A 12,403-nucleotide genomic window follows, 5' to 3' on the forward strand; every position below is an offset into this window, starting at 1 on the left:
GACCTTAAAAGGGGAAGTCAGGTGAAGTCAGCAATGGAAAATACTCACCTAAATTCTGGGAAATCCGTCCTTAACTCCTTTAATTTTGTGCATCTCTATGTCAGTCTTTTCCTGGCAACAAATTGGTATTGCTTATTTTATGAGGGGACCTTGCTTGTATCCAAAGCTAAGTGGGCCAGTGATAGAATTTTTAATGGGCTGAGAACTTAATATTGTTCATATATATATCTTGTAACTTTTTTATGAATTAGTTTTATATAAATTCCTTAAAAGCTTAATATTAGGATGTGTTGTTACTGCCCTTTACCTTTTGAGAAGGTGCAATCTAGGCAGGTAAACTTAAGAAAAAAATTATCCAAGTCCGTTTTTGCTCAGTATTGCCTGGACTGTTACATCTACATGTATGTAGTTGTTGTTCTTCAGTCACTTAGTCGTGTCCGACTCTTTGCGACTCCACGAACTGTACACACAAGGCTTCTCCCTCCATCACCATCTCCAGAGCTTGTTTAAACTCATGTCCACTGAGTTGGTGATGCTGTCCAACCATCTCATCCTCTGTTGTTCTCTTCTCCTCCTGCCTTCAATCTTTCCCAGCATCAGGGTTTTTCCCAATGAGTCAGTTCTTTGCATCAGGTGGCCAAAGTATTGGAGCTTCAGCTTCAGCATCAGTCCTTCCAATGACTATTCAGGGTTGATTTCCTTGAGGATTGACTGGTTTGATTTCCTTGCATGCCAAGGGCCTCTCAAGAGTCTTTTCCAACACCACAGTTTGAAAATATCAATTCTTCAGCACTCAGCCTTCTTTATGGTCCAACTCTCACATCTGTACATGACAACTGGAAAAAACGATAGCTTTTAGTATATGGGCCTTTGTTGGCAAAGTAATGTCTCTGCTTTTTAACACGCTGTCTAGGTTTGTCATAGCTTTTCTTCCAAGGAGCAGGTATGTAGTAGGTACATAGTAGGTACTCAAATAATTGTTGAATGACTGAATTTCTAACCTGAATTGTCAGATTCATGTTGGTTATGAATTTTTCTGTAATAAGAGCCCTTCCTGGTATCCTCAAATGTTAGTGGGTTAGTCCAGACAGTGACCAATTTCATTTACTATTTGTGTATCAGGAGATCAGAGACAAAGGCTTTTTCATGTGGGGGACACTTGGCTCTGAAACCCCTTATTTCTACCAATCAGACATGACTTACTTTATTTACCTTCAGAGAACAGTCCCAGACATACTTGATTAGCCTTAAATGAAAGATAAGCTGTTGCTGTGAGAAAGGACATGCTTTCAGTAGATGGGCAGACAGACAGATAGATAGATATTAAACAATTTACAGTTTGTGTCTTGACAACTTGGATATTGTAACATGAAAAATGCTATTGAAAGGGACCAGTCCCTTCCTAGCACAGAAGCTACAATATTTTCAGTAACAAAAGATAAATATTTCAATCGTCCTTCCTTAAGACCCTTCACGGACTTTCTATTAGCCTTTTACGTCAGGTTTGAACTCCTTGATGTGGTTTGCAAAGTCCTTCGGGACTTCGGTCCTTGGTCTCTCCTTACCTTCTCTATTCTCTACCTCATTTGTTAATTAATGATTCTTGCATTCTGTTTGTCCAGACTGGGAGTGAAGTTAGAAATCAGGGATGCTTATATATCTAGAATTTTTGTGCAGGTTAAAATATACCGAAGACAGGTTTTCATTACTATCATTTCCCATGTACTGTAATATTACTGGGGGGTCAAGGAAAGGTAGGGTGTACTCTCATTTTTTAAATAAATACTATGAGGAAATGACTAATATCATTCATTTATAAAATTATCATGTTGTCGGTGATTCAGAGAATAATTATATTTGGAACCTTTTATTTATTAAAAAAAATAATGATTTTTAAAAATTGAACAATAATTGTTTTACAATGCTGTGTTTGTTTCTGCCATACAAAAAAATCAGTCATAAATAACTATATGTGACCCCTCCCTCTAAAACCTCCCTCCCCAGCCCCCAACCTTTTAAATAAACAGATTGCTGAGAGAAATGTATCAGGTTTCATGACTGATTAAAAAAATGTGATTGGGTCAGTGCTAATTGAATTTTGATACAGAGAAGGAAGGAGATTATTTCAATGAATGAGTAACTTGGTAGCTACCGAGATTTTTGCCTGCCTGGAAAAGACAATTTCTTCTCCCCTGTTTTCTCCTTTCTTTCTGAGGTCTTAAGTGACCTTTTAGAAACCCAGCTAAGGGCCTTCAGAACTTAAATATCAGAAACTTTGTTGGTAAAAGAAAATTTTGATTTTCTGGAGGAAGAATGGAAATCAAGGTTTAGTTAAGCAGTAATTGGTTACAGTAGCTATAAACAAAGGCACTTATTTACATCTGAATGTTTTGAACTCCTTTAGATATTTCTCTTCCACAATATGTTTACCCTTTGTAATTAGTATAGAATTAATTCATAAAAAAAGATAACTTCATGATTTTTAAGTATTATAGAAACAGTAAAAGGTTGAGTCATCATCTCTTTAGGTTATCTGTAAAGTTGACCAGTTCACTAAAACCAGGGTATTAACTTGGAGCAATGAAACTTCACTGTGACCCTCTGGAAAAACTGACTGTATTTTTTACATTTTTAAAGAAGGACTAGGAAATAACAGCAAATGTTGGTTGAATGACAAAGTGAATTAATCTGCAATTCCAGTCTTGTATTTCTCAACCTGTTTTAAACAATGGACACTAGAACAAGCTTAATTAACCTAGAACAGTGTTTCTCCAAGAGTGTTCCCTGGTCAGCAGCAAGAATATCACCTGGGAAATTGCTAGAGATGCACATTTGGGGACCCCATAGCAAATGTATTCTGGGGGTGGGATGACACCACCAATCTGTCTTTTAAGACCTCTGGGTGATTCTGTACACTCCCTGACAGCTCAGTTGGTAAAGAATCCGCCTGCAATGCAGGAGACCCCAGTTAGATTCTTGGATCGGGAAGATCTGCTAGAGAAGGGATAAACCATCCACTCCAGTATTCTTGGGCTTCTGTTGTGGCTCAGCTGCTAAAGAATCTGCCTGTAATGAGGGAGACCTGGGTTTGATCCCTGGGTTGGGAAGATCCCCTGCAGAAGGGAAGGGTTACCCACTCCAATATTCTGGCCTAGAGAATTTCATGAACTGTATAGTCCATGGGGTCGCAAAGCGCTGGACACGACTGAGCAACTTTCACTTCACTTCACTTCAAGTTTGAGGACTACTAGCCTGAAACAGCTTGATGCCTGCTGATGCAGGAGATGCAAGAGACTCGAGTTTGATCTCTAGGTCAGAAAGATCCCCTGGAGTAGGAAATGGTAACCCATTCCAATATTTTTTTTTGGAAAGAAAGAAAATCCCATGGACAGAGGAGCCTGTCGGGCTGCAGTCCATGGGGGTTGGAGTTGGACACAAAGAGTTGGACACAACTGAGTATGAGCATAATATAAAGCCTAAAACAACAGAGGAAGCCATATAGGACTGTCAGGACTGGACACCAATTAACCTGGTCCAGCTACTCTTTTCCCAAAGGCTATGCAACCCTTTGCAAAGGGCAGTGGAAATCTTGCTGGCTGTATTGAATGTGCCTGTCCTGAATGTGGAATTTTAGTTGGATGCACTTGTCTCTCCTACCAGGGAAATCTGAGCTGATGAAAGTGATTCTCCCAACTGCTATTGTTTCATGGCTCTGTGTCAGTGATCTTATTTCCGATGTGTTTTCTCCTCCACATTGCCCATTTGACTAGCAGTGCCAGGCTAATTAAGGAATTAGTATGTGGCACCCATTCAAGGAGGTGTGTGATTCTCTTTCTGCATCCTGAGAACATTTTTGCAAACACTTTCTGGTTCATATTTTCTTTTTTTAATCAGGCAGAGACATTACAATTAAAATACCGTTAAAGTGATTCTGGCAAGTATTGCAATAAGCATGTTTTTTAATTAAAGGAAGAACAGGGGGATGCATAAGCAGCATCAGCTAAAGGGGAGAATTTCCTCTGATATCTATTTTAATTGAAATGAAAAAAAGACTCTGGAAAAGCAGCAGCCTGTGTGTGTGTGTGTGTGTGTGAGAGAGAGAGAGAGAGAGAGAGAGAGAGAGAGAGAGAGACTCCCAGGTTGCTAGGTTGAGGTGTTCTGTGCTTGATTAATTAGTAGCCAGCCAGAGAGTCCATTGCCTTTGCCCCCAATCCTTAAAGCCTGATTTATGCCTCACCTCCCCCATGAATATGTGAGAGCCCCGGCATCTATTTCCTGAGCTGCTAGTGGATAGGATTATGGAGCGTGCACTGAGCTCTTGGGGGCTCTCGTTTGCCAGCCAAATTGATTTTCCGCCTCTCTGGCCGGGGACAAGCCCACCTCGAAGGCTTCCAGGCTCTGCTCCAGTGGATCAGGCACAAGCCTAATCCGGATCTTGCCAACAAAGGAAGCTGTGTGCATCCCCATCAGAATGCAGGCTCTGGGCTGTGGATGCCTTTCCTGAATGCTGGCCTTCTCTTCCTCCTCACCTTCTCCTGACACCTACCTGCATAGCAACAGAGTCCTGAAGGGTACAGTAGGGTGCAGCAGAGTACCCCAGCTCTGCCCCATCACTCAGTCTACCCTCCTTATCCAGGGAGAGCAGGACCCATCTATCCATCCTGAATGTATAATTATCTCTAATTCTCCAGGGGAAGAGAATTCCATAAGCTCCCCCTGTGGAATAACTGGAAAGGTAACACAATACAGGATGCTACAATTTTTAAGGAATTATTCAGAGTTGACACAAAAAGCTGAATGGAGGCTCATCCATGTGGATAAGCAAACTGGATAACTTACATCTGAAAATTTAGTTAGTTCAAGCTTTGAGTACATGAATAATCTAGTTTGGTGATACAGATTGATCTAATGAATTGGGGATTGTCAGATTTATCCCTGCATCTTGCCTCCATACATCTCTGGGTTTCCTTCTGCTTGAAACGGGAGTCATTCTCCCAAGTTCATTCATTACCTGACACATGTGTCCTAACCAAGTGTACTCTTTCTCTGCACCCTTTTCCCTCAGCTCCTCCTCAGAATGACACTAAATTTGCCATCGTCATCTGCCACCTTCCTAGTTCTTAAAGCTCTTCCAGGAACCCACCCCAATCTTTTGATTCCTCTCCAGTTCACTTGTTTCACTGACTCACCCGAAAGAATCATTCTACTTCCCCTCTTTAGTCTAATCTGTAAATACTAGTTGATGGTCTTGTCTCTCTTCTGCTCTCACTCTACATGTCTGCCTAGAGAGACCTCATTCTTTTCTATAACTTCAACTCCTATTTATCTCACAAGTATTTAGTGACTGCTTTCCAAGCTCCCCGTATGACAGGCACTGTTCTAGGTACGGGGGCTGTAGCTGCGAATTAAATACACCCAAATTCTCGCTCTCTTGGAGTTTATATTTATAAGGAAAACAGTCATATTGTATTTTGTGTTAGATTTTCTGAGCTACATGGAGAATGATGCAGCAGGGGAGGAGGATCAGGAGCTGGGCGGTGGTTTGTGATGGTTGGGGGATTTGCACACAGTGAGGGCAGAGGCTGTGCTTTAGGCGAGCGAGAGTTGGAGTGGCAGAGGACTGTGAGCTGGGGGGAAGAGACAGGGAGAGGGGGCCGGAGAGGGCCAGCCCTGCTGGGTTTGGTGGGATTTGACTCTGTGTGTGGTGGGAGCTGTTGGAGAATTTCCAGCAGAGAGGTGATGTGATGACGTTTACATTAAAAATCACATTGTTGTTTTGAGAGTAGACCCTAGGGTTGGGGCAGGGGCAGAGCAAAGAGCTGAGGCTTTACCGTTACTTGGAGATGAGATGTGACTTAGACCCCAGTGATGGATATGCAAGTGGTGAGAAGGAGCTGGATCACAGGGATGTTAGGAAGGAAGAATGCACAAGTTTTCCTGGAGCCTCAGTTGTGGTGTGTGAGAGTGTAAACGTTGCCTTCAGGACTTTCAAACTGAGCAATGGGAGAGGTGGAGTTGCCATTTGTGGAAACGGGGCAAGACAAGGAGCTCACTTTTTGGATGTTCTGAGTCAAGAAAACTGAGACATCCATATAGAGATACCAAGAAAGAGATGGGTCTACGAATCTTGAACTGAGGGCAGAAGTGGGCCTTGGGTGTCATCTGGGAGTCATCGGCATTTAGTGTACGATGGAGTTTGGAACCTTAAGACAAGGTGAGAAAAGCAAGGCCGTGTTCATAGAATGACTGGAAAAGTGATCGAGCGACTGAGTCTTGTGACATTCCAAGTGTTAGTGGTCGGGACAATCAGGAGGAATCAGGCAGAGGAGTCCGGGAGGAGAGACTGGGAGTGGGGAGGGATCCAGGAGAGCACAGAAGTGGGCGGCCGGGGGATGGAGCAGCAAGGAAGGACTGAGCAAGCATGTCAGATGCCCTGGGTGCTCAGCAAAGGTGAGCACTGAGCACGCAGCCTTGGATTCAGCAGTGTGATTGCCACTTGGGACCCCGATAGGACCAAGCAAAGCCCAACTGGGGAGGGTTCCACAGAGACGACAGGAAAAGAATTGGGATAGAAGATATAGCCAGTTCTTTTCTGGTGCCATGTGGGATCCTAGTTCCCCACGTTGTTAGTCACTCAGTCATGTCCGACTCTTTGTGATGCCATTGACTGTTGCCCACCAGGCTCCTCTGTCCATGGAATTCTCCAGGCAAGAATACTGGAGTGGGTAGCCATTCCCTTCTCCAGGGGATCTTCCTGACCAAGGGATTGAAACTGAGTCTTCTGCACTGCAGGCAGATTCTTTATAATTTGAGCCATCAGGGAAGCCCCCTAGTCCCCCAACCAGGGATTGAACAGGTACCCCCATCCAGTGAAATCTCAAGAGTCTTAACCACTGGACTGACAAGGAAGTCCCTTGATGAGTATATTCTTGTATGGTATAATATTTATACTCTAAGTGTTTTCTGTAATGGGGAAAATAGCTACAACTGTGTATTTGTTTTTCTTTAAAACACACTCATGCACACCAAATCATTTTGTGGTTATTACAGAGGATGGCTAATTGTGGGGTTAGCCCAAAGTAGGTTTTGATGTACTTTGCAAACATTCACTAGCTGCTAAAAGTCTCTTTTACTTCCCTTTAAAAGAAATAAAAGAGACGTTTAATGGAAACAAATGATTACATGTAAAAAGTTGTGTACATTTATTTATTTTGGAGGGGAAGTAACAATAATGATGGTTGATTGATTTTTATAAAATTACCCAAGGTCACTCGTGGGACGCACTCAGCTTTCTGGAACAAGCATAACAAGCAGTGTCAGGGTCAGAGCCAAAGGCTGATTTGAGCCCTGCTCTTTATTTCAGCTTTCAGAAATGAGGTCAAGCTCTATAAAGTGGAGAAATAAAGTCCTCCCACTTCCCTCCCATATTCAAGTAACTCTACTTTAAAGCAGCTCAGTATATATTTGTCTTAAGCTAATAAAGTGTGCAATGAAATACTTGGTGCCTTGGCACAGAGGTAGATTGAATGTAAACTTCCTGTTCTTTCACACCAAGAAACTTTTACCTTGGTTATCGCATACAATTATTTCAACCAAAATTAGCTGAATTCCACAACAAATGTGTGTTTAGTCACGTCTGACTCTTAGTCCACCACGCTTCTCTGCCCATGGAATTTTCCAGGCTAGAATACTGGCACAGAGTGCCATTTCCTACTCCAGGGGATCTACCTGACCCAGGGATCAAACCCAGTCTCTTGCATCTCCTGCATTGGCAGACGGATTCTTTACCACTAACGCCACTTGGGAAGTCCCAAATTTCATAACAAGCTTTCTTCCCTATTTACCTAGATTTCCTTATATATACTTGCCACTGATAAAGTAAAGAAGAAAGGCTTTTCTGCAGGGAATCACATTAACTAATCACATTAACTAATACTTATAGTACTCTTGCCAATGCAAATTATTTTTTGGGGGCTGAGCTTTTCTCCCTTCATTAGCATTATTATTAGCTCCCATCAGTAAATGACTTTTTCAAATTTCTACCAATTTTCCTCAGAATATTTAATATTTTGCTTGATAGTACAAGGGACAAATTCCCGATTTATAAATTTACCCACTCATCCTTGTAATCTGCCTCAAATCCTTTTCAGAATGAGGTTAGGTGTATCTGCATTAATAAAATTAAAATTAACCTCATGTAAACAAGCCATAGGCAAACTTACGTATATAAGTAACATGTCTTTTTTCTTAAAAGTAACTATGATAAAAAATGAAATTAATGAGATAATTAATGAAAAGTATTTCCTAATTAATGAAAAAGCTACCTGGTAGGGTTTGCAAAGTGGATAGAACATGAGTGTCTCTGTCAGGTGGTCCTGGGTTCTAGTGCTCACTCTGCTTCCCCCAGCCCACTATCTGCTCTGAAATATGGAGCGTGATGACTTCCTAGGCTTGTTTGGAAAGGTTGTTTCAGACAATATCTCTAAAGATATTGGCATAGGATATGTGCTTAATACATGTCAGTTCCCTTGTTTTCCCCATCATCTCATTTGAATTCCTCACTGTGCAGGTAATCTCTTTCTCAAGTGACATTCAAAGTTCCTTGCAGTGTAGGTGGTATCTGGAGAACAAGAGGTCCATGTCTCCATCGGGGTCCAATGCACACTTGACTGTGTTCTTTGTGGATGTAGATGTCAAGTGTTCTAGAGACAGAAGGAGCCTCAGTGGATGCATAACTCTGTTCCACGTGTCACTGAAGAACAAACAGACCATCCCTTGGCACCAAGTGGGACAGATTTGGAAACTGAGAAGTCCAAGGCCCAGCAATTTTGTGAAACTTACTGAGGGTCATTCAGAGGTCAGTAGCAGAGTGGGGACAGGTATCTGATTCAATACACTGTCTCCATCATGGTTCATCTCAGTTCAGATTTCCTGACTATTGATGATGGTGTGACCCATTGTTGGACCCATTGTTCAACCCATGTTCCACTAGTTGAAGATTTGGCACATTAATGACACATGGCTGTGAGTGAAAATGTTCTGGTGAATGCAAGAAGGTGGCCTGCACCACAGGTCACATTTCTTCCCTCTTGTTCACAGCAGGATTCATTTATTGTTGTTCAGTCATTCAGTTATGTCCAACTCTTTGCGACCCTATGGACTTCAGCATGCCAGGCTTCCCTGTCCTTCACTATCTCCTGGAATTTGCTCAAACTCATGTCCATTGAGTGGGTGATGCCATCCAACCCATTTCATTCTCTGTCATCCTCTTCTCCTCCTGCCTTCAATCTTTCACAGCATCAGGGTCTTTTCCAGTGAGTCAGATCTTTGCATCAGGTGGCCAAAGCATTGGAGCTTCAGCTTCAGCATCAGTCCTTCCAATGAATATTCAGGGTTGATTTCCTTTAGGATTGACTGGTTTGATCTCCTTGCTTGCCAAGGGACTGTCAAGAGTCTTCGCCAGCACCACAGTTTGAAAGCATCAATTCCTTGACATGGGACTCATTACTGCATTTCTAATGATTATGCTTGTCATTTTAATGACAATGGAAGGGAAATTAAAGTCAGACTTTAAAATCAGAATTGCCAGCAGGCCCTTTGGAAGACCTGTAAGGATTGTGGTGCTATTCAAGTATCAAGCCTCTAGGTCACCAAAGGAGAGTTGCTTCTTAGGTCAGTCACCTTAGAGTGTGATCAATTTGCCATTTTTGAAAAAGGGACATGAGGACAACAGAGGCTGAGGTGTTGGAAAGAGCTGGCCTTTTGGAGGGGCTTGGCAGGTTAGGATCTCAGAAACAGGGACTCTTCTCAGGCTTGTTAAGATAAAAACACTGGAATTACTAAGAATCAAATATTTCCATTTGGCTTTCGCTTTCCTTTCCTTTGGCTCCAGATTTCCTTGAGGAACCTGTGTACATGATAGAGTTGATGGTAGGATAAGGCACTGTGACTGGCAGTCCCACTCAGCTCTGTTCAATGGAGCAAAATAATTCCTTGTGGAAATTAGGGTCTCTTATCCAAAGAAATAGAGTAGGAAATGGCACTCCACCCCAGTATTCTTGCCTGGAAAATTCCATGGGCAGAGGAGTCTGGTGGACTACAGTTCATGGGGCTGGAAAGAGTCAGACACAACAGAGAGACTGAGCATATCCAAAGAAAAGGATAATGGATGTTGGTCAGCTAAAGTGCAAAAAATTTCATAATGCCACCTAATTATACTTCCCTTTACCATGTCTTATAATTGTGGTGTTATTTTCTTCTATTCCTATTTCTTGTTTACTGTTTCCCTGTTTTTTTAAACTTAATTTTCTAAGCTGCTATTACGTGGTGAAAACGGTGATCTTCTCATTTCTTATTTAACCACTTCTAAATTTCTAGGCATTGAGGTCATTGTGACTAAAAACACTATAAATAAAGCTGCTGTGAATTGTGATAGCTAACCTAAGCTGACTTAGTAATACTGTGCTCCTTGATGTCAGATGACTCAACTGTGCTTCTAGGAAAGAAGGCGAGATAAATCTAAATTTCAGCAGAATTATATAAATGAAGAAGGTTTCATCAGACATTATAACTATCAAAAGAAGGGGAGCCTAGTCTTCCCAGAGACTGAGTGTCTTTCTGTGGCTCTTAGGAGGGAAGTTGATCTTCCTGGACCTGGGACCCATCGAACTCAGGACACACTCCATCCTTGTTTCCGACGGTGGAGAACTCCGGATTGGATCAAAGGACAAGCCCTTCCGAGGCAAAGCTCAGATCAAACTCTATGGGAGCTCCTACTCTGCCTGCTTCTTCCCATATGGAGTCAAGTTCCTGGCTGTGAGGAATGGAACTCTTTCCCTTCATGGTGAGTGAGGCGACTGGCCAGAGGAATTGAGGTAGAGCTTTGTCTAGCCAAGGTACAGACAATGGGGAAAATGGCTAAAACTACTTACATTTCTTTGGCTGTTAGTTGCTGAGGCAACAAAGTGAATTAGAGCATGGGCACTGTTTCCTTAAATAAGGAATATTTGTTATTATTGTTATTTTACTGGAGTATTTGTTTTACAATGTTGTGTCAGTGTCTGCTGTGTAGAAAGTAAATCAGCTACACGTATACGCACATGCCCTCTTTTTTGGATTTCCCTCCTCTTTAGGTTACTACAGAGCACTGAGTACAGTTCCCTGTGCTATACAGTTGGTTCTCATTAGCTATGTGTTTTACACTAGTTATCTATTTTATACGTAGTATCAAGACTGTATATAAGTCAGTCCCAATCTCCCAATTCATCCGTCCCCTTGATATCCACACATTTGTTCTCTACATCTGCGCCTCTATTTCTGCTTTGCAAATAAGTCCATCTATACCATTAAATAAGGAATATTAATCGTGATGCTACTCACCGCAGAGTATACTATGGTTCTCAGTTATTCGCTCCCCTTTCTGCAAGAGGATTATACGCCTCTTCTCTCTGTCAGGGGACTTTCAGTGCCTCCCTGTGGGTAGACCATATTTCCTTGTCCCAGTGAAAGTGGGCTTCACTTTGGACTTGCTTTGGTCAATGGAATGTGAGCAGAAATGATGTACTTCATGGTCAAATCAAAGTTTTAAGAACCAGTGTAATACTTTGAATGTTTTTCTGTATTCCTTCTGCTTGAGAATACACCATCTCCTATGGGGATAGGGGCAGCCCCTTAAGCTTGGGCACAGCTGCAGGTGACCTACTGCTCCTGTTGGTGTGAGTGAGGAATACACTTGTTTTCATGAATGGCTGAGATTTGTATTTGTAACTGTGGCTTAACCTAGTGAAAACTGACCAGTAGGGTTGCTTACTGTTACTTAGCCTACAGGGGCGGCTGCGTAGACTGGTGGCGTCACAGACCAAACAGATAAGCTTGTTGTTGTTGCTGTTGCTCTTTTCCCCTCCTGGGAACAGGGTTCAACTGGAGTTCTCCCTCGAATCCTGTTACATGTGAGTTGGTGTTTATAGATTCCTGGGGGAAAACAGATATTAGGTTATAGTGTGTTTCTGCTACAATTTTGTTTGCCTCTTGATGACCTCATTGCACTTTGCAAAACAGGCATTTTTATTTTCCTTGAGATTCAGGAAATTACTTTGTGTGCCAGGATAACCCTTAGCATCAACTAGAAAATGTAAGTATGACGTGATGAGCATGGAGTGTCTTTCAGTGGATACTGATAAACATTTTATTATATAACAGCCAAAGGCAGATAAAAAATGCAGGCACCAGATAGTGACCCAATTTGGATTTCTGGAGAGAATATGTGGTATCCTCTACATTGGAATATCTGTGCTGACATGACAAAACAGGACCCTGCTACCTCTCATGGGGTAATTGTTCTAGACATGGCATGTGGCTATGCTGAGGAGTCAGTCTTTTTTGTGACATCAACGATTAGTCCATT

At 42.1% G+C, this 12,403-nt stretch overlaps 1 protein-coding gene across 7 annotated transcripts in view; it reads left to right on the plus strand.

Moving 5' to 3' along the window:
• The window catches only part of PKHD1 (PKHD1 ciliary IPT domain containing fibrocystin/polyductin), a 429,461-nt gene that overhangs the window by 136,241 nt on the left and 280,817 nt on the right, over positions 1-12,403 (plus strand). For 6 of the 7 annotated variants that reach the window (XM_043450734.1, XM_043450737.1, XM_043450739.1 and 3 more), the window contains exon 37: positions 10,631-10,843. The exons of the other annotated variant lie outside the window; for it this stretch is intronic. In XM_043450734.1, coding sequence (XP_043306669.1) covers positions 10,631-10,843 — 213 coding nt within the window. The remainder of the gene's footprint in view (positions 1-10,630; positions 10,844-12,403) is intronic. 7 annotated transcript variants of the gene reach the window in all.

The sequence above is a fragment of the Cervus canadensis genome, chromosome 28, assembly GCF_019320065.1.
Source record: "Cervus canadensis isolate Bull #8, Minnesota chromosome 28, ASM1932006v1, whole genome shotgun sequence".
Lineage (NCBI taxonomy): Eukaryota > Metazoa > Chordata > Mammalia > Artiodactyla > Cervidae > Cervus > Cervus canadensis.